Source organism: Ictidomys tridecemlineatus, chromosome X, assembly GCF_052094955.1.
Source record: "Ictidomys tridecemlineatus isolate mIctTri1 chromosome X, mIctTri1.hap1, whole genome shotgun sequence".
Taxonomy (NCBI): Eukaryota; Metazoa; Chordata; class Mammalia; order Rodentia; family Sciuridae; genus Ictidomys; species Ictidomys tridecemlineatus.
In genome coordinates, this window is record NC_135493.1 from 90,082,508 (window position 1) to 90,108,993 (window position 26,486).

General features: G+C 38.0%; 2 protein-coding genes and 1 non-coding gene across 18 annotated transcripts in view; 1 reads left to right on the plus strand and 2 right to left on the minus strand.

The window, feature by feature from the left end:
- Positions 1–7,499, minus strand: part of Kdm6a (lysine demethylase 6A) — a 215,632-nt gene extending 208,133 nt beyond the window's left edge. For 10 of the 16 annotated variants that reach the window (XM_078034925.1, XM_078034928.1, XM_021725578.3 and 7 more), the window contains exons 1-2: positions 6,983–7,498; positions 6,707–6,770 (exon numbers count right to left, since the gene is read on the minus strand). In XM_078034925.1, the coding sequence (XP_077891051.1) occupies positions 6,707–6,770; positions 6,983–7,143 (225 nt within the window). In that variant the 5' untranslated portion in view covers positions 7,144–7,498. Of the gene's footprint in view, positions 1–6,706; positions 6,771–6,982 lie in introns of all 16 variants that reach the window. The other 6 variants (XM_078034930.1, XM_078034931.1, XM_005323988.5 and 3 more) reach the window with 2 other exon arrangements.
- Positions 7,500–7,504: 5 nt separating this feature from the next.
- Positions 7,505–25,879, plus strand: LOC144371766 (uncharacterized). Its single transcript, XM_078034933.1, has 2 exons — positions 7,505–8,338; positions 25,380–25,879. Exon 1 carries the CDS (start codon positions 7,804–7,806, stop codon positions 8,251–8,253), a length of 450 nt encoding a protein of 149 aa, XP_077891059.1. The 5' UTR covers positions 7,505–7,803; the 3' UTR covers positions 8,254–8,338; positions 25,380–25,879.
- Positions 20,517–20,619, minus strand: LOC120891227 (small nucleolar RNA U13). Its single transcript, XR_005735607.1, has one exon. It is a non-coding gene; the product is annotated as a small nucleolar RNA U13 (small nucleolar RNA).
- Positions 25,880–26,486: the final 607 nt, after the last annotated feature.

Below are 26,486 nucleotides of genomic sequence, written 5' to 3' on the forward strand. Positions count from 1 at the left end.
AGCATTCCAAATTCAATTCTCATCCCACTTCCCCAAATCCTTGTCTAACTACAGACAACAGCCATTAGCCATTTAAACGCATCTAAAATGTAACATTTTAGTATACTATCAGAGTTCTTCTTCTTATTATTATTATTATTATTATTATTATTAAAGTCTATGTCTATGGTTTTTAAAAAAACAACACAGAAATTTATGAAGTAAAAAGTTTAAAATCTCTTCCCTGCAGCACTCCAGAGGTGTTTTGTACTGCAAAATGACCATTATTTAACTACTTCTTGAATATCCTCCCAAATTGTCAGAGAATTTCTTAAATTGATCCATTAACACTCATTTATCCCAAGTTAAGAACTCCTAGCAAAGGTATGTATTGCTACAAAATGAGATCAGGAGGTATAGAACACACAGATAATCCTTGGAACATCTGCTTAAAAGCAAAATCTGATTTTTAAATGTTTTCCTAAACAAAAGTAAAAGATGTCTTGCTGGGGCTGGTGATGTAGCTCAGTGGTAAAGCACTTGCCTAGCATGTGTGAGGCCCTGAGTTCAATCCCCAGAACCACTAAAATAATAAAAAATAAACATGTATTGCTACTATACAAATCGTTAAATACCATCTCCAAGAAACACAATCAAGAACCAATTCCCATCCTATTAAGGGTTATTCTAAACTTCTAACTTCTTATATTGACCTTTATAATAAACTTGCAGAGTACTCTACTCTTTTGCTGCTGATGGGTTAGTCATACTTGTCTCACTCCTATTAGGTAACTGCAAGTTCAACACAGCGGAATGATATCTAAGTTATCCTTGTATTCTTTATACAGACAACTTGCACTTAGCATATATTCAAATATTTGTTGCTCTGATTTACTGTCATAACTTACAAACTAATATGAAAAATTGATACAATTATATGCAAAGTTTCACTATGAGTACATGAGACTGTCATCCATCCACTAAATAATCCCATTAATTAATTAACTAGTCTACAAATAAATACATGCAGGCCCTAAACAGCCTAAACACCATTTCAATTCTTAGATAATCTGGTGGTATTTTCTTAATGTAAACTAGTTCTCTGCATACCACATTTCAAAAATACAATAATGCACAGTGTTAGGCTGGAGAGTATAGCTCTGTGGTACAGAACTTCTCTAGCACATGCCAGATCGTGGATTGGACTCCCAGCACAGCAAAAATTTAAAAATAACAATAATGCATAGTGTTATCAGTCATTAATATCAATAAGCCCAAAGCATCATAATGAATTTCAAAGTAAAATCAAGCTTAACAAAATCTTTTTCAAAATATGCAAAATATTGGCACTATATAAGTGAAACTAAACATTACATAATCTAAGTAAGAAAAAGATTTACTCTGCAGCTAGCCAAGCAATGAACCTTCACTTTGGTTTTAAGTGTGTGGCCCATGACTCCACTCTATCACGTGTAAGTCATAAAAATTCATCACTGAAGCAGTTTTTAACAACCTCAAATATCTAGAGGCGGCAGTCAGATAGATGATCCCTAATTTGATTTTACAGAAAGACTATTCAGTAAAAAGAAAAACAGAATTTAAAAAGTACCTGTTTATATATTACTGAAGTTCTAATTCATGTGCAGATATGCAAATATATCCTATAATCTTTTACTATATCTTTATTACTAGAGATAATCAAAATTTTAAGAAATGTGTAGTGGGGCTGGGGATGTGGCTCAAGAGGTAGCGCGCTCGCCTGGCATGCGTGCGGCCCAGGTTCAATCCTCAGCACTACATACAAAGATGTTGTATCCGCCGAAAACTAAAAATAAGTAAATATTAAAATTTTAAAACAAACAAACAAAAAAAAATTAATGTGCAGTGGTCCAAATAAAGTTATAATTATTTAGAAGACAACTTTCTAACCTAGAAAATACTTTTTAAAATCCATCAAATCAAAGACGTAATTTTCAAACACAAGGCACATTACTTCTGTGGTTATTTCTGTGCCACCAGAACATCAGAAAGGTATATATCCCTTTAAGTGCCAGCAAACAATAAACACAATAACGTTTGTTTTTTAACTTCACCAATATCCAAATATTACAGTATAAAACACCACCTCTAGAACTGACCTAATAATTTCCCCCTACATACAAGCAAATCATATTCAGGAAAATATATTCTTCAATGGATCAATTATTTCCATTACCCCCAAAATTAAAAATATCAACTATTTTAATATTGTTATCTCCTTTTAAAAAATAGCACATACACTTTTAAAGATTTTTAAAATATATTTATTTTTATTTATTTTTATGTGGTGCTGAGGATCAAACCCAGGGCCTCACATGTGCGAGGCAAGCACTCTACCACTGAGCTACAACCCCAGCCCAAAACACATGCATTTTTAAACAGTAAACAATCCATAACTTCTTCTTTTCTACATAACCTATTAATGGGATTATTAAAAAAACTAACAATAGAGTACTTAAGTCAAACTTCAAAATGATATAAGTTTAAAAGAATATATGCATTTATTTTAGTAATAGTTCCCTGATACAGAGAAGATACCATATTGATCTGACACTGAAAGTCTTCCCCAGTCCTCTAGCATTATATTAATACTCTAATGATATCCTCCAGTATTACTAAATACAATAATATATATACTATTATATAAATATATAAACATATACTTATATATAAATATATATTCTTACAATGTTTATGCTATATATACTATACATATTATACTTTAACTTAAATCCTTATCCTAGTAAAAAATAAGTAAACCCAAAATGTTTTTTAAAATATACTAAGAAGTTGGGCACAGCGGCACACACCTGTAATCCCAGCAACTCCGGAAGCTAAGGCAGAAGGACTGCAAGTTCAAGACCGGCCTCAGCAACACAATAAGAGACTATGTCTCAAAATCCAAATAAAAAGGGCTGGGGATATGGCTCAGTGGTTGAGCACCCCAGGTTTAATAACAAAAAAAAAAAAAAAAAAAACAACAACAACAAAGAAAGAAAGAAAAAGAAATTGTACTAAAAATGTCACCATAGTTAATTTTGGTTAAAATGTTTCATTTCTTAATTACTTTTGAGTAACTCCACTGTAATTAAAAAAAATAAGAAGAATCTTGAATTATTAAATTACCTTAAGATCATGGGTCAGCATTAACAGGCAAACTGTTCAAGATCATACTGAATTACAAGAACTCTAAGTAAGCTTTCGAGCTTTATTTACAATCTTATTTTTAAAATATTACTACAAAAAAAAATAATATACTATATTACTAATTTAGTTGCTTGGAGTTTTGTTTTACAGTACAGGGGACTGAACTCAGAGGCACTCTACCAGTGAGTTACGGACCCAGCCCTTCTTTATTTCATTTTGAGACAGGGTCTCACCAAGTTGCCCAAGCTAGCCTTGAATTTATGATCCTCAGGCCTCAATCTCCTGAGTGACTGGGATTACAGGCATGTGACACCATACCCAGCACTAATTTAGTTTTTTTAATCCAAAACCCCAAACACTGTATATTAAATGTCAATCCTACAAAAAAAAGATTATTTCAATTACTCTAAAATAATGGAATCTTACAAAACTTAAGAGAAATCAGCAGTTTGGATAAAGCAGCATCACACCTGAAAAAGGAATACCTAAAGTTTGGGGGCAAGTAAGAGACACTTCATGCTATCAGCCTTCCAAAATTTTTAAGTAAAGAATTATTTGGGGGGCTGGGGATGTGGTTCAAGGTGTAGCGCACTCGCCTGGCATGCATGCGGCCGGGTTCGATCCTCAGCAGCACCACATACAAAGATGTTGTTACAAAGATGTTGTGTCGGCCGATAACTAAAAAATAAGTATTAAAATTCTTTCTTTCTTTAAAAAAAAAAAAGAATTATTTTTAAAACGTACAAATGTGAATTTAAAAACTTGAAAAAAGACCCAATAGTGTGTGTGTGTGTGTGTGTGTGTGTATGAATGAGAATACAAATTTTTGAAAACAAGCAGTAAAAACTAAATTTGTTTTAAAAGGAAAAAAAGTTAAAGTACAGACTAAATGGGGGGGGTGCAGAGAGGGGAGTGGCACAACAAAAAAAATAGCTAAAGAGAATTCTGGAAATTATTCAATTTGGTTAAGTCTTCAATCCAGTAGCCTGAACGCACCTCAGTAGAGAAAGCCAATTCTCATGTTTAATACTTACAATAAAAAAGACCACTGAAACCAACATAGTTCAACATTTCACCAAAAAAATTTTAAAATATTAAAAAAAAAAAAACAGCTTCCCAGGACTGTTAAAAACCGGGATGAAACTAAATAATTCAATACTTCCTACAGCAGGACTCTAGCTCATTCATTCTATTCAGAATCCAATTCTAACAGAAGGTGTGAGGTTATATAATGTCAAGCTTTACATTACACATTCCACTGGTATGTTCAGGCTCTCAAGGATGCAACCAAGGGTTTGAGCACATACTATAGAATGTTTTATTTTAAGTCAAGGCTAACGGGTCTTGATTTAAGCAGGTAAAGTCTGAAGCAATGAAGATTTTTTTTTTTTTAGCTCAACAAACTAGTTTACCAAATTACCCCATACTTGATAAACCTGCAATTTTTTGCCAAAAAAAAAATGAAGCTTCCTAAGTTTCTCATTTTCAAGATGTTACTGTACTCAAATGTCAAAAGTAATGCACGACTTCACAAAAAAAAAAAATGCATGAAAATGCTGTTTTTCAAAATTTAAACTCAGTTCATACCAACTGCAGGGTTCAATATTACAATATCCAATGTTAAGCACCATCTACTGTCAATGTATCTGAATGAGCATTCTAAGACATGAAATCATCAACTAGCATTTTACACCTTATTACATAAAACATCAAATTACATTTGTTTCTTCATCACCATAACCAAAAGCAATAGATTTGACCAAACTTGCCTAAATGAATTATCTTTGCAAGCAACTTTACCAACCCAGTATTAAACTGGCAATATTCATTCCAAAAGAAAATGCTCCTTAAATTTAAAACATTTAATTTTTTTTGGATGGTAATTTTGACAGTGGTCTAGTATTTTTAAATAAATACTTCATATATTCACATTGGGGGAGGGGGGACTTTAAGACGGGAAGAACAATTATTGATTCTTAAATCATTCCTGAGCTAGTCACTGTTCATTTTCCCAGACATAATTTTAATGAAGTCAATACCTACACAAAGTTTAATGCAAGTTTTCTGTACAGGTCAAAGGGACTGGACTTATTTTAAAGAATCATTTCCATTTAGTTTTCTGGTCACTATTTGCAATCAAAATTCCCTATATTTAGTTACTTTTAAATAAAAACAGAAGTGTAATTATAGATGAAAAGGGATTAATGACTCTGCTAAACAAACTACAGCAAAAATTAAAGATAACAAAAACAAATTTAACAAAAAAAATGCTAAGCTTTAGTCATTTCAAACTTCCTTCTCAACTGCAACAATAAAGCTAAGTGTCAAACGCAAAGCTACAGATTTCAGCCAGAAAAGAAAATGCCTAATGGATTCAACACTTATTCCACACACTCCAAGTTTCACTGTCCCAATTAAGAAGAAAGTCTTCTAATACCATTTCAATCAGATTTTGGTCAGGAGATACAAACTCATGCGAACAGAATCAGACTCCAGTCTTTGTTCAATAGCTTACAGATGGGTAACTAAGTGTGCTACAGGTTGATAAGCATTTACCAGGCTAATGCATGCTGTCTCCAAGCAAGAGAAAGATACGAGAATTCTATATGCAAATAATCTGGAATAATTTTTTGTAAAATGCCCTGAAGCTACACACTCCAAAGGAAAGGCCTATTCATCGCTAGTATTTATTTCCATGTTTACCTCTCCTTCCTCCCCCAAACCCCCCCTTCACTTTCTCCTCCCACCCTGTCCCGCCATCTTGGGCCGATAGGAGCAGCCATTACTTAACTAAATGACAGTGCCAACAACTTTCCACACAAATAAACAGAGACTACACCCCGAATCCTCCCGGCCTCCCGTCAGACACACAGGAAACAAGGCTCCAGGAAAACACACACACATACACACACGCGCGCGCACACACATTCACAAGTAACTGCGGTGTTTCTTTTGCAGAAAGACCCCCAAAAAGTAAACAAGTCACCTAACTTCAGGTAAAACATACCAATCGAGATACATGTCAACAGCCCAATGCAAACTCTTCACCGACCTAAAACTACGTGCAACTTCCCCCTTCCGGGAGCAGGGAGAGAAGAAAGACCAAAACGTTTGGTTAACAGTAGACATCACGAACAGCCTACCTGAAGAAAAAGAATAAAAACCACAGGAGGCAAGTGAGTCGGAGATTTCAGGAAATCCGCACACATTTATGATCCCTTGACCCTTAAGAGGCACCACGGAGATTATCGGCCTACCCCCCAAAAGCTGTGAAATAGCAGGCAATTTTGTCGACCCAGTTGAGCTCGGCCCCAAAGCGCAGCCGTCTCCGTTCCTCCAGCTTCAAGAGAAGAGTGATTTCGCAAGGGAGCAAGCGAGGTACCAGAGGGTGGGGGGAGCACAGAGGAAAGAAATAGTTTTCCGGAAGCCCCTTGGCGATCGTTCGTGGCCACAATGAGTGCCGACCCGGCCGCGGGGCCCGGGGGGGACGCGGCGCCGGCCCGGGAGACCGTGTCCGCGCTCCAGCCCGCGGGTGCCTTACCTTGCCCAGTAGGGCCTTCGTCCTGGCGCCATCTTCATGAAACCTCACAAACCCGAAAAGGCGGCTGTAGGAAAAAGATACACACGGTTCGTTAAAGCTCCCGGAACACCACTGACCCATCTCTGACCGAGCCCGAGGCCCCGGCGGCGGCCGCGCGGAGAGCGCCAAGCCGAGGTGCCCGCCCCACCGCCGCCAGAGGCAAGCCGCGCTCGGGCCTCCCCAGAGAGCGGCGCCTGCCTGTCCGGAGCCGACCCGGAGAGTGACGGCGGCCGGTACCTGTCCAGTCCGCCGAGCGCCTCCCTCTCCTCGGCTGTCAGGCTGGGGGACGCCTCCTCGCTCTCGCCGCTCGCTTTTCCCGCCGCCATTTTCTTTTCCTCATCACCGAAAGCGGCGGCGGCAACGGCGGCGGTAGCGAGCGACACTCCGCAGGATTTCATGGAAACGCAGCGAATTCACAACTCCAACGCCGACACCCCCCCCCAGGGCCGGGGCCAGCAACGACGCCCCCCAATCTCCACACGGGACCGGCACACCAACTTTATCGCCGCCTCCTCCTCCGCCGCGGGCAGCGGCGACGAAAAATCCTAACGCGGTAGCGGCGAAGGCGGCGGCGGCAGGGGCTGCGGAGCCGCTGGGTCGGCAGCGGCGACGGTTCCGCTGTAGGGTCACATCGCGGGGGCGGACAGGGGGCAGCCACAGGCGGGGACGGCGGGAATGGCCGGAGCGCGCGGGGCTCGGGAGCACGGGGGGGATTCGTTGGAGACACAAACTTCCCCGGCACCAGCACAAAGTTGTTGTAATTGTGTCACACAGCGAACCCCACGCCGCCGCCGTGACCCCCCCTCTCCACCCGGTCGGCTTAGCCAATCGGCGCTGCGCACTTTCTTCACGTGACCTTTGTTGACTCACGTCAGCCGTGGCTCCACTTAACTTGCTAGCTGCTAGAGCCCCGCCCACCGAGGCCGCCACCGACAGAGGAGCGGGACGTACGCCAATTCTAGCCGGTGGTTGGCTGCTGGACGTGTCTGTCGGGGAAAGGGTTGTCACCGAGAGGCAGCAACTGGTTAGGTTGTGCTAGTTAAATACACGGGCAGAGAATGGAGGGTCCGGGCCGTGTCACCTCGGGAGCCGCGGCGGGCTCTGGAGGGGGAGGGGAGCGGTGGGGAAGGGCGAGGTCCGGCACCGCCCGCGGCGGGCGCGAGCGGCGGTTGAGGATTCCGTGGACGGCCTTTGCCTGCCCGGAAACTGGGGGGTGGGCCCGGACCACGGCTCCGGTCGTCCCGTGCAAGCTTCAGGCATCCGGAGCCCCACAGGGCCTGGTGCGGGTCACGTCGCCGAGTAGCGGTGCACGGTCCCGGACCTCTGCCCTCGGAAGAAAGCGCATACTTTTGGCACTACTGGAAATAATGGCCTCCGCGAGGAGTGCGCTCGGGGAGCAGCTGCCGGGCCCCAAGTCCCGCGGCCTGGGCGCCGCCCAAGGCCTGGCCGCGCTCGCAGCCTGGATCCCCTCACCCGCGCCAAAAGTGAAGGAGGAAAAAGGCCTCTGACCCTGGCCAATACACCCCAGGCCGGAGGGAATGAAGAGTCGCCTACGGGGTCTGGCTCGCTGACCATGGCTCCCCACCGCCGAAGGTCTGTCTGTTGGCGGCACTTTTGGGCCAAAATTTGATGCTACCTGCGTTTACCCTGCATCTTATCAATAATTAATTATAGTATTATAAGAAAAAGCAATTAAAAATGTTAAGCGGGATCTCCAGGGTGTTGGGTTTTGTTGCTGTGATCTGGTCTCAGTGGGGCCTTCGTGGAGTGCTAGGGGGCTGCTTGTGGACAGACCTGGGAGAAAACGCACTTAGAATCCTCCCTTGCAACCCAGAAAAGCGTTTTCTGCCTCCACTACTTGCGAAAACCCTTAGCAATAAAACTTTCTTATTCTGACCGTCTCTCGTGTGCAAATAAAAGTCATGGGTCTGGTGGTCAATCCATAGTATAATTGGGAGAAAGAAAAAAAGCCTTCTGTCAACTATTCAAATAGCAGATTTAATAAGATAGATCTCATATAGCAATAAGTCTGTTACAGGGCATACTTCCAATTTTAAGGGATTGGGAAATATTAAATATTAACATGTGAAGTAGATTCCCTTTATAAACAGATTTTGATTTATTTTCTACAGTACATTTCCACCTGTAACCAGTTGGATTTATTTAAACTTGGATTTCAAAATATAAGGAAGACAACTCAGTGCTGAGTCAGTAAATCGTAGCAATACTCAGAAGCTATGGAAATCCCAACTGACTTTGCACACAGACACAAATTTTAAATTCCTCCCTTGAGACTAGTAACTAACGGAACAAACTCTAGTTTTATATAAATTATGTTTCATATTTAATTACTCTCTAAAATACCTCTTCCATTCTTTATTGTATGCCATTTTGCTTAAATGAGTAGAGGGGGCTGAATATTTTCTACGGCTAAATTAACACATGCATTGTTAACTTTGTCACAAATAGTGGCCTTCAAAGCCTGGAAGATTTTTTACCCCACCAGCATGGGGGTGCTCCACGCACAGCAGATATAAATCTGCCAGTATTTGGCCATCTTACTAGAGTTGGCTCCTGATTCAGGCCCTTTCCAAGAGTGATAAAGGCTACCCACTCCCCATCTCTCAATGTATTTCTTCCCACCATAACTATATAACAGCAGAATTGCCTTTAGTGTATGCAATGATGTGGGGTTGGGGAAGGTTGGAGTCCGGCAGACCCGATTACCTATCCTTGTTCTGAATAGACTGCATGACCTTGGGAAAATTACCTATCCTCTAAACCAAAGCTCCGTTTCTGTTCTAACTACAAGGATCTGTCCTCCATCAAGCATGGGACAATTTTCATGCAGTGACATAAGTCCTTGCATCACTATGTAATTTGTTGGATCTTTCATAGTTTATCGTCTGTCAAATATATGTAAAATAGGTATTAAACCTTTCTCCTTCACTGAAGAGAAAAATGGGGAAATAGAACAAATGGTTCTAAATAATTATTTCTATGAAAAGTGAAATCTGAAAACCCATGTGGAAGGCAGAGTGGCGTCACCAAAGGAGCATGAACCGTGATATACAGATAGTCTCAACTCCTATTATTTGATATCTGTGAGACCTTCAATTAGTCTAATTTGAGCCTCAGTCATTCACCTGTGAAAAAGAAAATACAGCCATTTTACGACATTAATTTAAGGATTAGATGCTATAAAGTAGGTAAAGTGCCGAATACATAATATAGATTCAAAAACTTCAATAGAGCTAGAGGTACAGCTAAGTGGTAGAGCATGCACTTGGTATATACATGAGGCCCTGGGTTCAATCCCCAGCACCAAAACAAAACGAAAACTCTATAAAATAGGAAGGTTGGAAGGTCTGAAGTCTTTCCTTGCTTTTACAATCGGGTTCTCAATTTATCAATTTATTGATCGTCATCTACTAATCACTTCCTCTTTTACCCTCCCCAACCTCCCTATAATTCCAACACATAAGCAGTCAAAATCCACTTTATACTTGAGACATATCAACCCAACATTGCTACACTTCATTTATTCTAAAATTAAGCCTTGCAGGGATACACATCTTTTTCCCATCTGCTCAGGAGGCTGAGGCAGGAAGTTCGAAAGTTCAAAGCCAGCCTCAGCAATTTAGCAGGCCCTAAGCAACTTTTCAAGACCCTATCCCAAAAAATAAAAAGGGCTGTGAATGTAACTCAGTGGTAAAGCACTCCTGGGTTAAATCCCCAGTATCAAAATTAATAAAAAGTAAAATTAAACCTTATATCACTTAGTACTAATTTTTGTTTCATAAACAACACACTAGGAACTGAGCAAAGTTTAATCTGAATTTACCAAGTTGATATGACATAGATAAAGTAGATAAAATCAATATTTTGAATTATATAAAATCTTTTGTTCTAAGATTATAGAGTAATTATTGCATAATTTGTAGCAATGTTATATTAATACATAAATACCATCAATGTCAGAAGGAATTCATTCAATTATAATAAAAACAATCTATTTTAAACAACTAAATACTTAACCTGAAGCATGTAGGTATATACAGTTTATTTCTAGTGTTAGTGCCTAGAACCTGTACAGATAATAAAAAGTAACATAACAAAGATCTAGTTTTATAAATAGAACCATACTTATCCTTTATGTCAGAATCAAAAATAAGTTCAAAAATTTACCAGTTCTTCCTATACTATACTGACCAGTATCATAAAGATTATCTGAGCCAGGCATGGAGATGCATACCTATAATCTCAGCAACCCAATAGGCTAAGGCAGGAGGATCACAAGTTCAAGCCCAGCTTAGACAACTTAGTGAGACCTTGTCTCAAAAAGGGCTTTGGGGGGCTGGGTTGTGTCTCCATGGTAGAGTGCTTGCCTAGCATGTGTGAGGCACTGGGTTCGATTCTCAGCATTGCATTTAAAAAATGAAGTCCATTGACAACTAAAAAAATATTTTTTAAAACAAAAAGGGCTGGTGGATGTAGCTCAGTGATAGAGTATCCCTTGGTTTAAGCCAAGTACCACAATGAATAAATAATAAAAGACTTTTTTATTACAAAAATTTAAGTTGTCAGAATAGTTTTAGGACTTCTGCTTCTAGAAGAAACCTAGATTTCCACATCTTCACCAGGCTGAACCTCACCCCACCCTCCACAACTGCACTGGGGAACCTGAAATTCTGTCTCTACCCGTTATGAGTGGTCATGCCCCCTCCCTGCTGAGTTAATGTTTGAGGAGACCTAGTGGGGAGTCAAGACTCACCACTGATCAGTGGTAATGCCATCATCCAAATGCATTGCAGGGAGTAAGAATGAGGTATTTCTGTACCACTCATCCAGGGTAGTGTCATTGGAGGCCTATTAAAGAGCCAGAATTCCCATCCCTACTAGACAGTAAGAAGACACTCCTTTTCCACCCAATGTCAATGAAGACTAAATGAGGAACCTGGACTTCCGCCAACATGTAGCAGTAAGAAGTCAATGCTCCTATCCCCCATCAAAGCAATGTCAGAGGAAGCCTGCACTGATTTAAATAAGATCCAAAGTCTCAACCTAATACTCAAAATGTCCAGGTTTCAATAAAAAATCACTAATAATACCAAAAATCAGGATAATCTTAAATGAGAAAATATGATCAAGAATGCAAATACTAAGATGAATCATATATTTGAATTATATGATAAGGATTGTTTTTTTCAATATAGGAAATTGAACTCAGGGACACTCTACCACTGAGCTATATCCCCAGCCCACAGCAGAGTATGGATTATTATCCAAATTGATGGCAAAGCATTTATTATGCAATTTGTTATTGCCTTGCTAAAACAATACAATATATGTCAATATTATCAGAATAAGCACACATCACAATATTCCCAACCAACAGGAAAGCAACAGTGAGAACCACTAGAAAATTTAAAAGAATATTTCATCACAGCAGAACTCTTCACAAAAATAAAAACTAACAATGAGATTGAAAACAAAGTAATTTTCTGAGCAGCTCATTTCTTAACCAAACAAGGAAAACTGTTTGATTAAATTGTGTTTGATTGCAACAGCCAAAGAAATGTGTCCAGAGAAAATAAACTTAAGGCCATTAGCCTTTCAGCTAGAACATTTGCTTGAAGAATTGAAGACATTGTGATCAATATTCATACCCAATTAAAAAACAGGCAATTAATTTTGAGTGGTTTCCTTTGGTACTTCATGAGTTAACTATTACAGATACCACTTAGTTGTTTATTTGAGGAGTCAATGTCATGTTTGAAAGGCCTGAAGAATTAGCTCCTTTGAATAGTTTGCATGGAACAATGCCAAGTAAAATTATTTTTAAAGAAACTAAGACAGGGGGCCAGGAAAGATGGTGGAAGAAGATGGACATCATTACCCTAGGTACATGTATGACTGCACATATGGTGTGACACTACATCATGTACAACCAGAGAAATGAAAAGTTGTGCTGCAATTGTGTACAATGAATCAAAATGCATTCTACTGTCATATATACCTAATTAAAATAAGTTGATTTTAAAAAGAAAAAAAAAACTAAGAAAGCACTGATTCATTACAACATGAAGTGGAATCTTCTAAGATGTGTGACAACTGATGGTAGTAACAATATATGAGAAGCAAAAATATGTTTGGTGGACAAATTGACAAAATTTGTATGAATGTATTTAAACCCTATGACTATTTTTAGGTAGTTACTTTGGGGTACTATTTGAATCTACCATGAGTTATTGAACTAATAGTATCAGTGGTAACTTCATTCACTCTCTGACACTTAACCATCATTAGTTCAGTGAATCTGTGTCAGAATTAGAAACTGAATATCCTGACTTGCTCTACCACACAACAGTTTGAATGAAGTCTTAGCAGTGAGAATATTCTATTTGGCCACTGTCAAGCAATGAATGACTATGGAAATTAGCTTTTGCTACAGATTGGATAATGTGTCTTAATTTTACCAATTTCAAGGCAAAATAGCACTTGTATGTAAAACCTTTACTAAAGTCATTTTGGTAACAACATTGCCTGGATTACAAGTAATTTTAAGTCACTTTATAAACTTTCATTCTGTCAGAAGTTAAAACAAGAAGTGAATTGTCCATTTTTATATAAATTTGCAGTATATTTCTCTTCCAAGTTCAAACTCTGCTTCATGCACCATTTTTCAGTCTTTAATGTAAATGTAAAGGAAATTTCCATATTTCAAAATTCATTTAACTGAGCAATTGAGGAGTTTTCATCTAAACATAATTGGAAGCGATTAATCTGCAATGTAACGACACACTAAAAGGAAAATATCAAGAGAAGAATCTACTGGAATCCTATAAATGCCTTCCATACTATGAATGTACCCAATTAAAATATATACATGGATTAATCCAATGTTTGGCAGTGTCTTTCTCTGTGAAAAGACATTTTGAAAAATGGAACACATAAAATCTCATTACATATCATCATTAACAACTGAACATTTACAATCTAATCTGATGATAGGGAACACTAATTTTGAACCCCAATTGAGCAAAATGTGTTCAAAAACAACTCCATTCTAGCCCCCAAATTATACTCAACTAATGCTATTAGACTTTGAGTTATATCAGTATAATACCTATGGAAATTTGTTTCCTCTGTTGTTATATAAGTAACTATATCATATCCTTGATTTTGCCTCTTGGCCTGCAAAACCTAAAATATTTACTATCTGGCCTTACACAAGTAAGTTTGCCAACCCCTGGCCTAGCTAATTGGTTCCCTGGGGGATTCCAGTTCAAATGACATATTACTCTTTACCTCCAAATGCATCCTTGTCTAAAGGCTCACAAAAATCCCCTCAAATACAGGGGAAAAACAACAACAACAACAACAACAAATAAGATTTCACAACATCCAAGATTAAAACTGACAAGCAACCTGAGGCAGGGATCTAGATGAAATTGATGTTAATTATGAGGTGGGTGACTTTACAGGGCTGTATTGAAGAAATCCCAGCCATGCTTTACCTTGGCTTCATTTCTTCTAACAGACATTGACTGAAAAAGGTAGGAGTCTACTTATTTAAGGCCCACAGCCCTATCCCCTGATCACTCACCATTTGTCTCCCAACTCAAAGACTTGATGCCTAAACCAACAAAAGGTAACAGTTTTTCCACCCTTGAAAGTGGTTCACCAGAATACTAATCCCCATCCCTGCCTCCCCTGCACCCTTATACCAATCTATTTCCTATTGTTTATCTAGGCAGATAGGAAAAAAACAAGTGAGCAGTAAATAAGGAAGAGATTGAGGGGAAAAGGGAGATTTATATTTAGGCCCATGTAGTCCCCATAACAAAGGCTGGTTTCATGGGCATGAAACTTACCTAGTCATCCAGGACTCTATGATAAGACCCCATGCTTGATTTAATTCTCTGTTGTCACTGTCTTGATATTCTTAATTTTTGAACAAAAGATCCCTCATTCTCATTTTACATGTAATTTTCTCCAAATTATGTAGAAGATTCTTCCCAAAACTTTAGGGAAAGAGAACGACTTGAAGGTGTCTGAGAGAAGTCTGTGTTGGGGGCTGTACTGTGTTATATATATCACATAAGCAGATAAGAGGCACAAAGGGTAAATCAAACTATATGTACAATAATGTGCCCTCCAGGTACAGATTTGACATGGTGATTCTATTACTACTTCCATACACAGATGGTAGATCCTAGGATAGCCAGCTTAGTCCCTGTAGACAGATGTTGAGCCTAGAGAAGCGATCCTATTTGAGGGTAAGGAGAAAAAACAATACAGAACTAGAGAAGAGAGCACAGCATCCAGAAAACTCAGAGAGGATGGGAACTCTCCTTCACTAGGATGCCACAGTCTGGCTGGGCACAATTCAGGAGTCACTTGTCAAAAGAAACGAACTTTATTTTTAGAACCACACACTCCAAACAAAACAGCTCCTCAGGAAAAAACCCTCAGAGCCCAACTGCCACCACCGGCTTCCCACAAGCCTCTCACCCCAACACCAGCCTCTCTACCTCCCACAATCCTCCTGCTCTTGAGGCCAATTGGCTGGGTTGCGTGGGCGGAGCCAAAGAAGTCCCCCAATGAGCAGCTCTGTGGTCTGAAAGGGCAGGGAAACAGCCCAATGAGCATCACCGTAGAGGAGCCAATCAGCTAGATGTTGCTGGGGCCGCTGTGAGCCAATCATCAGCCGGCAGCTGGAAGTTTGCTGGGGCCCCTTTGGCTGTGGCTCTCAACACTAGGAGAAAATTTTAGAAACCTCTTGGCAACCTAAAGGATTCTGTAAAAAAGAAACAGAAGGAGGGAAAAGGTAGGACTGAAATGAAAATCCAACAGGATGAGATGAAAGGAGAAATGGACAGGGTAAGAAAACTCAGCAAGTATTCTAAAAAAGCAGGAACAAAATTAAAGTACATGTGGGAGACAGTAAAGATCAAAATTTATATGGCAAAAATTTGAATTGATGTTAAGAAAAAAGGTGATGCTAAGAAATTAAATGGACTATGAAAGATATAAAAACAATAAGAGAAAGGATGATTGCTATGGAAAAAGAAGAGTGCAGAACCAACAGACGGTTAATTTGTGTTACTAAAAGAGGAATAAAGGCAAATGGAAGAGAAGTAATAAAAACAGGAAAAAAATATCCCCTCTATTGAAGTGCTGGGGATGGCACCCAGGGCTTGACACATGCTGGACAAGCACTCTAACACTGAGCTACACCCCCAGCTCCAAGAACAGTGCTTATTGATTGAAAGGAGTCCACCACGTTGTAAGCAAAGTTAAAAGTTTTAAGCTATAATATTAAAGTTTTTATGATTATTCAGGCAAAAATCCAAAATCATGTTACCCAGGTAAAAACAAAAATCAATCTCTCTGACTTCTCATATATAGAGTTTTAGAAAAATTTATGACCCCAAAATGTAATATACATCTGAGTTGTCTTTTGAGTGTAAAGATGCCAGAAAAATGCAGTGCTATTTAAGGGATAATAAAAGATATAACCTTCTTGAAAAATTGCTTTACAATCTATTCCAACCAACAAAGAGATAAAATGAAAAATGTTCAAGAATGAATAAGTCATGGAGGGGAGCATTATGAAGCCAAAATAGAAGTGCATCTAGCTGGGTGCAGTGACACTTGCCTATAATCCCAGCAACTTGGGGGATTCAGGAAAGAGGGTTGTAAGTTTGAGGCCAGCCTGGATAAATTAGCAAGACCCTCAGCAATTTAACCAGACCCTTTCTCAAGTTTTTTAAAATAAAATAAAAAGGACTAGGGATGAAGCTTCTTAATGGTAAAGTGCCCTTGGACTCAATCCCCAGTACAAATAGGAGGAGGGTGGGGGATTGTGTCTAAATAATTGCATCATATCTAATTATAAAACAAAATCTGGGCTGGGGATGTGGCTCAAGTGTGCTGTAGTGTGCTCGCCTGGCATGCGTGCGGCCCGGGTTCGATCCTCAGCACCACATACCAACAAAGATGTTGTGTCCGCCGAGAACTAAAAAGTAAATATTTAAAAAAATTCTCTCTCTCTCTCACTCTCTCTTTAAAAAAAATAAAATAAAACAAAATCTGGGACTGGGACTGTAGCTTAGTAGCAGTGTATGTTTAGCATATGCAAGGCCCTGGGATCAATCCCCAGCACCAAAATCAAAACAAACAAACAAAAAAACTGAATCCACATTTTTTTTTCTCAAATTCAGTTTAAAATTTTTGAAATAGTAATAAAAGTATATGAATCTAAAACCCCAGTAAACATTTACAGGGAACTGGAAATGAGGTAAAGTGTGGCAAATTCTTATCTCCAAAGCATAATTCAGAATATACCATTTCAAAGTTTAAAGTCAGCCTCAGCAACTTGACAAGGTCCTAAGCAATTTAGTGAGACCCTGTCTCTAAATAAAAATAAATAAATAAAAGGGCTGAGGATGTGGCTCAGTGGTTAAGCACTCCTGAGTTCAATCCCCAGTTCCTCCCCCTCTCTCTCACACATACACACACACACACACACACACACACACACACACACACACACGTCATTTCACCCTAGACTAATCAATTTGACAAAGATTAATTTAAAGAAAACTTTGTGCGTGTGTGTGTGTGCGCGAGCGCGCGCATTCTTGGGGATTGAACCCAGAGGCCCTCACCACTGAGCCATAACCCTATCCCTTTTTTAACTTTTATTTTGAGACAGGGTCTTTCCAGGTTGCTGAACCTGGCCTGGAACTTGAGATCCTCCTCCTTCAGCCTTCCGGATTGCTGGAATTACAGACAAATACCAATGTGCCCTGCTGAATTTTTAATTATTTGTTTGTTTGTTTGTTTATGTATTTATTTATTTATTTTTAAAGAGAGAGAGAGAGAATTTTTAATATTTATTTTTTAGTTTTCAGCAGACACAACATCTTTGTATGTGGTGCTGAGGATTGAACCCAGGCCGTACGCATGCCAGGCGAGCGCGCTACCACTTGAGCCACATCCCCAGCCCTGTTTATGTATTTATATATGTATTTATTTATTTAGTGGTACTGGGGATTGAACCCAGGAGGCACTTAACCACTGAACCACATCACCAGCCCTTTTAAAATTTTTATTTAGAGATGGCTTTGCTAAGTTGCTGAGGCTGGCTTTGAATTCGCAATCCTCCTGCCTCAGCCTCCAGAGCCTCTAGTATTGCAGGTGTGTGCCACTGCTCCTGGCCTAAATTTTTTTTTCTTTTCTTTTTTTTTTTTTTTTTTTTACTTTTTAAATGGGATCTCACTATACTGCCCAAGCTGGTCTCAAATTCACATACTCAAGTGATACTTCTACCTCAGCCTCCTGAGTAGCTGGGACTATAGGCATGCACTATCGTGCCTTACTTAAAGAAAACTTTTTAAAAATCTAGAAGTATTTACCAGGTAGTATATTTACTGTATCAATTCAGAAATAGGTGTATGAAGTAAAAAGTGCAAGTTTTCCCTTCTTCCAGGTAACCCTTTTCAACTAATAGAATGCAATATTTTCTTAAACAATGAGCAGTTAAACACAAGAAACTGGAAATAAAGAAAATGGCAGGGAGATGTAAATATATAAGCTATAGGACAAAATGATATAAAACCAAATATTTCAAAACTAACAAAAATATAAATCCTCTATTTAAATACTTGGTTGAATAAAGCAAATTTAAATATAATTAATTACAAAAGGCATGCCAATTTTAAAAAGTTACAAACTAAAATGTAGACAAAGACAATACAAAGAAGAGCACAAAAACGGGGGGAGGGGTTGGCAATATTAGATGATCAAGACAAAAAGCACTAATCAGACAAAGACAGTTTTGTTAGTAAGAGGCCACAAATGAAATACTCATTGTATTGAAGTTCAATGCCAAACTATTATGCCATCTGAATGTATAAAGAAAAAGCATTAGAAATTATATTATCAGCATTCTCCAGATGTATTATTCAGCTTCACACTACCACAACAAAATACTGAGAAAGGCTACTATGAAGAAAAAGTTTATTTAACTTTCATTTTAGGGGGTTCAGATCCAAGATGTGGTGGCTGGATTTGTTTGGGCCTCTAGTAAGGGTGGCATATCACAGTGGGGATTCTTGGTGGAGTAAACCACTCATATAATGAGCCAGGAAGCAGAGAGAGAGAATAAGACCAGGGTCCCACAATCCCCTTTGAGAGCATGGCCCAAATGACTTAAGAACTTCTCATAAGGCCCCACCTCCTACAGGTCCATAACACTCCCCAGCAGTGCTACCCTTAGGCATCAAGCCTTTAACACGTGTACCTTTACGGGACACTATCCATATTCAAACCATAGCACCATAAAAAAAAAAAACCCAACCAACAGCATACATGCATGCATATGAACACACATGTACACGAACACACACATACGTAGAGATTTTAAGGAATTGGCTTATGCCATTATGGGGGCTGATCAGTCTGAAATCCATAGTGGGGGCCAACATGCTGGAAACTCTGATAAAAGTTGATGTTGTAGTCTTTCAGTCCAAAATCTTCAGGGAAGGCCTGTAGGCTGGAAACTCAGGAAGGGTTTCTTTGTTGCAGTCTTTTTTAAAATATTTGTTTCAGTTGTAGGTGGACACCGTAATCCTTATTTTATTTTTATGTGGTGCTGAGGATCAAACCCAGTGCCTCACGCTTGCTGGGTGAGCACTCTACCACTGAGCCACAAGCCCAGCCCCTTTGTTGCAAAGGAGCTGATACAGAATAGCTTCTCTCAATCTTTGCCCTTCAGGTCTTCAACTGATTGGATGAGGCCCATCCACATTATGGAGGGTAATCTGCTTTACTTAAAGTTAACTGATTATAAATTTTAATCACATCTACAAATACCTTCACAGCAATATCTAGACTAGATAGGATCAAACAAATGGACAGTATAGCCTAGCCAAGTGTACAGGGACTGGGGAGGTAGCTCAGTGGTAGAGTACTTGCCTACCATGTGTGAGGCCCTGAGTTTAGTTCCCAGAACTGGAAAAAAAAAAATCATTATCATTCACAGAAATGTAGGAAGAAATTGACAGAGAGTCAAGACAAAGCAATATAAGACTACCATACCTGGTAGTCTTGGACACAGTAAGCATATCAAAAAGGAAATATACATGCAGAAAATGTGAATACTATTAGAAATATATATATATATATAATGAATTATATATAAACTATATGAAAATAACATATATAACATATTACTTTTAAAAATTTTTTTTAGTTGTAGATGGACACAGTACCTTTATTTTTATTTATTTATTTATTTATTGATTGATTGATTTTTATGTGGTGCTAAGGATCAAACCCTGTGCCTCCACATGCTAGGCAGGAGCTCCACCGCTGAGCCACAACCCCAGCCATTAACTTACATTTTAAATCATACAAGTAGATGAGAATGGTGGTAGAAATATGAGGGGGGGGGACAAACATTAATGTTGGACTCATGCCTCATACTCTGTACCAGGGTATATTCCAGATGGATCAGAAAATTTAATGTTAAAACTGAAAGCATAAAAGTACTTGAAGAACCAAGGAATACTTTTTTAATATCATCCTAGAATGTGAAAAGCTTCTCTGAGAATGATATAAAACCCCAAAGCCATTTTTTAAAAAAAGCTTCATAAATTTGACCCAAGAAAAATAAATAAGATCTGCCTGGCAAAATCACTCTAAGCAAAAACAAGAAAACAATGAAAACTTGGAAATATTTGAAATTCATTTTTTTTCATGTCAGAGGGGTAATATTCCAACATGGTAACAAGGTTTAAGGGAGACACAGCTTACACAGTGGTATGAAAACCCAATCAGCGCATTTATGAACCACAAAAGATGAAATTCCTATCACAGACAAATTCCACATTTCTCTAATAGAGTTCTTAAAAATCAATTTTAAAAAACTAGCAATCTAATAAAATATTAATATGAATGGCCAGTTTATAGAAAGAAAAGTACAAATGATTCTTAAAAGAATAAAAAGATTCTAGCACCCACTCATAATAAAACACATGCAAATTTAAAGTAAACTGAGATCACTTTTTCACTAGTCAGAATGATTAAGATACAAAAGTGTAATATTTTACTGTGCTGTTCTGTCTGTGGAGAAACAGGCATTTTCATACACTACTGGCAGGCTTTTTGTTTCGTTTTTATACAGTGCTGAGGATGGAACTTATGGCTTTATGTATGCTAGGCAAGTGCTCTACCACCGAGTCCCTTTAAATTTATTTTGAGACAAGTTCTTGTTAAATTGCCCAGACAGGTCTGGAACTCTCCATCCTCCTGCCTCAGCCTTATGAGTAGCTGGAATTACATGCATGTGCCACCATGCCAGGCAAATTTCTTTTCTTTTTCTTTCTTTTATATTTGTGTGTGTGTGTGTGTGTGTGTGTGTGTGTGTGTGTGTGTGTGATGCTGGGGATCAAACCTAGGACCTTGTTCCAGTCAGGCAAGCACTCTATCACTGAGCCATACTCCCCACCCTGAAGTAGGTCTTTATCACATCCATAGGAAATAATCTGGCAATGTTTATTAAGATTTTGAATTATGAAATTAGGCCATTGTTTCCATTTATATCCTATGGACAGATTTTCACACATATAAAATAATGTACATACATAAACAAGTTTCTGTATTACAGTATTATTTGTAGTAGCAAAATTTTAGCAACAACATAAATGTACATCAATAAGGGATGGGTATTTAACAATTCATTTAGAAGTTGTATTTCTATACAGTGAAATACTATGCAGTTATTAGAAAAATGAGGTTGTTCTCTTTTACTGACAAGCATGGTCTGTAACATATATTACTAAACAAAAAGAAACAAGGTAGAGAACAATTGTGAAGTATGCTGCCACTTGTTGAAAAGTGAAATATAGATACACACATATGTAATTCTTTGTATATGCATAAAATAACACCTTGGAAGGATACAGGACAAAATGATAATATTGGCTGCCTTTGGGGAGGAACTGGGTACAGAACAAAGGTGAGAATTTCCACTCTAGGTATCTCTATATGCCCTTTGAAAGTTGGATCATGAGTGTATTACCTGCTCAAACAATAAAAGGGTTTAAATAATAAAATACGACAAAACTCATATCTAAACTTACAATCCTATCCATAGAGAATTCATCTGCTTTACTGTTCAAGAGACAATTGACTACGAAATCTCAATTTTGTAAAGCAAAACTTATGCATGTCACATTCATTGACCATAGTGCAATAAAGTGAGAAATAAATGCAAATCCTCACTGTCCTCAGCAAAGGGCCCTGTACTACCTAAACTTGGAGCCTTCAGAGTTCAACCAAATTAATACAGAGGGCTTCCTGGTCAAGTCCAATGCTCCTTTTATCTCTCACCATCTAGAGGAAAGAGGCTAAATCCAAATTCAGATTTAATGTGTTTAAGAGTCCTATTACAGAAAGTCTTAATAAATATATTTTGTGAATACAACTATGTGGCCAAGGTCTTGATCCATCTATCCAAATGGAGAGGATCTGGAAGGGAGTCTGACATAAGCACCAAAAGGTTGCCATAAAATTCATATTTTCACTGCCTTTTCCCTCCTTATTAGGAAATTTCCAAAAGGCAATCCAAGAGGTCACCTCCCCATCTTCCTGAATTTCATTAATAGGAAAATGATGAAAGTATATGAGGAGATACTGAAGTGCCGGGAAGTGGGCTCGCAAATATCCATAGGTAAATGTGGCCTTCCTACTGGATATTTTTAACTCTAGCTCAGAGACAGGGTGAATGAGAATGGATAATCACAGATATCTCTTTTTAATAACAATAGATATGATGCTAAATGTTTTAGCAGGTTACACTATTTTAAAAAAATTGTAAAGTGTGTGCATGTTTTAATACACTAAATTACAATTTTCTAACATTATGAGCCTTTGGAATTAAGAGATACAAACTCCAAAAGTATGGTCAATGCTAAATTGATCAAATTTTAGAATTTCTTGGTAGCTGATTTTTTTTTTAATTTAAATGTTAAGCAATTTTTTGCTTTCTTTTTTGTGGTACTGGGATTGAAACCAAGGGTGTTCTACCAGTAAACTACATCCCCAGCCTTTTTTATTTTTTATTTTGAGACAGTATTTCCCTAAATTGCATAGGCTGGCCTCAAGCTTGTGATCCTCCTGCCTAAGACTTCTGAGTCACTGAGATTACAGGCAAGCCACTATGTCTGGCAAAGCTGTACTAATTTTAAGGAATGTGGTACTGTAAATGAACCAAACAGAAGGAACAAAAGCAGATATACACACACACACACACACACACACACACACACACACACACACACACACACTTATATACATACATATATATGGCATTTTTGTGACATCTTGAAATTGTTTTTAAAAATTAAATAATTCCAACTTAAATAATATGCCAAAATTAGTTTAGGATGTATTTAAGAGTTAGATACGGCCCAGTATATTAATTAATTAATATATTAATTAATGGATGTTAATTAATTAATTAATATGTTAATTAATTAATGGATGTTAATACCATTGGATGAAAGTAACAGGATATTCATGTTGCTAAAGTATCATCCCAAAGATTACTTAGTAAATTTAAAGGTAGATATTTGGTGGTTACCACCTTAACTAAGTGATCAAACTTAGCATCACTGCTAATGGGACAAATAGATACCTGTACTTCCTGATACAATGCAACATAAAACTACTCGTGATGTATTCTAGCAAAAAGTCACAATCCAAATCTAATCAAACCTCTAGACCTAACTTCCAGTTTAAAGAATAAAAGTGATACAGGACCAAATTAAACAACAGCATGAGGGCAAGTCCAGATTACTGAACCCTATAGTACGAATTTGTTTTAGACTCATCAAAAAGACAATGTCAGGGAGAATAAAAAGTAGGGGCACTGTTTTGTATTAAAAGAAATACAAAAATGAAGTGCAGTATGTGAACTTGGTTGGATCTTCTTTGAGAAAGAAAAACAGCTATATTGGGCTAGGGATGTGGCTCAAGCGGTAGCGCACTCGCCTGGCATGTGAATCAAATCAGGGAATTGTTGTTAATTAACTGGCTTACATTTGATAATATTGTACTTATTATAATATTCTTATATTTAGGTGATGAATTTTAAAATATTTGAGGATGAAATATCATGATATCTGCAACTTACTCAAATAGATCACAAATAAAATTACAATGAGTAAAAGAGAAAACAAAAGTGATAAAAGATAGTTATTGACTCACATAAGTGGAGCAAATACAAGTGTTCGTTGTAGTATTTCAATTTTCAGGGTGTTTGATAATTTTTAAGTGAAAAAAATTAGGGAAAAGTTTTAAAAGTGAAAAAAGCATAAATTAGTAGAAAATAATAATAAAGTTTTTATAATTATGCAATGGAGAAAACATTTAATATATTATTCATTCAGTTAAAGCCTTATAGATTCAGCTACATACAAATTAAAACTTTGGGGCCAGGTGTGGTGACAAATGCCTGTAATCCCAGTGACTTGGGAGGCTGAGGTAGGAGGAACACAAGTTTGAGGCCAGCTTCAGCAACTTATTGGAGTCCTAAGCAACTTAGTGAGACCCTGTCTCAAAATAAAAAATAAAAAGGGCTCAGTGGTTAAGTACCCCTGGGTTCAATCCTTAGTAATAAAAAAAAAAAAAAATTAAAACCTTTGAATCCCAAGTAAGTACCATTAAAAATTGACATGAATGGCATCATAAAGTGGGAGAAATACATGCAACATTCTTTAAATTATTTATTTATTTATTTATTTTTGCTGCAATGCTAGGAATTGAACTTGGAGCCTCGTGCATGCTAGGCAAGTGTTCTCACCACTGAGTTACATCCCCAGCCCTTCATACAACATTTTCGACAAGAAATTATCTTGTATTTCAATTATTACAACTGAAAAGAAAAAAAAGATTTACACTCTGATAGAAAAATGCCTAAGAGCATGAATGGATGATTCACAAAAGAAGGAGAAAGATAACGTGAAATACCTCTTGTTAACTGCTTGGTTGTTTCTCAGCCTTCATCAGAGTTGCTTGCTAAACATTCAGCTTCTTCAGTCTGTAGTGATGAGGCCCAGGAATCCATATAATAAAAACTCCCCTAGTGGGCTGGGGATGTGGCTCAAGCGGTAGCGCGCTCGCCTGGCATGCGTGCGGCCCAAAATAAATATTAAAAAAAAAATTCTCTCTCTGTCTCTCCCTCCTCTCTCTCTTAAAAAAAAAAAAAAAAAACAAAAAAAAACCTCCCTTAGTGATTTGTAATCACTAGCAGGTAACTAAAAAAAAAAAAAAAAAAAAAAAAAAAAAAAAAATCCTTTTTTTGTCTTAGAAGAAATGTGGGAAAACAGAACCCAGTCTGAATGTCAGGTCTTCACTCCTGACCTGTGTGCTGCCTTAGGCAAATTCCTTAACCACATCAATACAATGTGAGTAATAACTACCTTGAAGGGCTATTATAAGGATTAGACATTGCAAAGTATCTAGTACTGTGGCTGACATATAATTGCTTCCTAAGAAATGGTGGTTATTATTTTCACTGTAATTCATATTCTAACAGCTATGATCTTTTTTTTTCCAGATGACATGATCTTCTTCTTTGTGCATGTTATAGTACTTTATATATAATTGCCCAAAGCTGGAAATATCCCTGTTCTAGGTTGTATTTTATCCTTCCCACTCCACTGAAATATGCTCAAGTTCCAACCCCAGAACCTAAGAATATGACCTCATTTGATAATAGGTTATTTTAGACGTAAAGTTTTGAAAAGGTCATACTAGAATGGGCCTCCAATCTGATTGGTATCCATACAAGAAGAGGGAAATTTGGAGACAGATATGCACAGATGGAAGATGGATGTGAAGACACACTAGAAAAGATATGACCACTGAGGCAGAGACTGGAGTGATATATCTACAAATCAACAAATGTCAAGGATTGCCTGCCAGTACCAGAAGCTAGGAAAAACCAAGAGTACTCTCCTTACAGTTTCCAAAGGATGCATGGCCCTGTCAACTCCTTGATTTAGTACTTCTTGCCTCCAGAGCTATGAGAAAATAAATTGCTGTTGTTTTAAGCTACTGAAGTTTTAGTATTTTGTTATGGCATCTCCTATGAAACTAATACAAACCCTAATATCCTTCAACAGATGGATGTAAAACAACTGTAGAATGATCATGCAATGAAACGCAGCATGGGTAAATCTCAAAACATTCTGAGCAAAAGAAGTCACTCTTCAGAAATTATGTCTTGTATAATTCCATTTATGTGATATTCTGTTAAAGGCAAATCTATAGTGAAGAAAGATAGATCAGTGTTTACCATAGGTTGGGGTTTGTTTGAGTAAAAAGGGGAAGCATGAAGGAAATTTGGGGAGTTATGAAACTACTCTGTATCCTGATTGTGGTAGTAGTTAACCTGAATCTACATGTGTTAAAACTCATTAGACTGTGTGATGAGTTCATTTTATGATATGTTAATTTAGATATTCAAAAAATGGAAATACCCACCCACCCATGCACATGTATATACTCAAATGTTTTTCTTTAAAAAAAAATACTTTTAAAGAAATTTCTCATCTTGATTTCTGTCAGAAAGATTACTTTGTGGGTACTTTGCCACATCAACCCTTTTGTTCTGTGGGCCTGTTTTTCCACCTATAAAAAGAAGAGGATCTATCTAGAGCAG

Excerpts from the sequence above, each read along its gene's own strand:
- LOC144371766 (XM_078034933.1), top strand. The coding sequence starts at position 7,804 with ATGGAGGGTCCGGGCCGTGTCACCTCGGGAGCCGCGGCGGGCTCTGGA.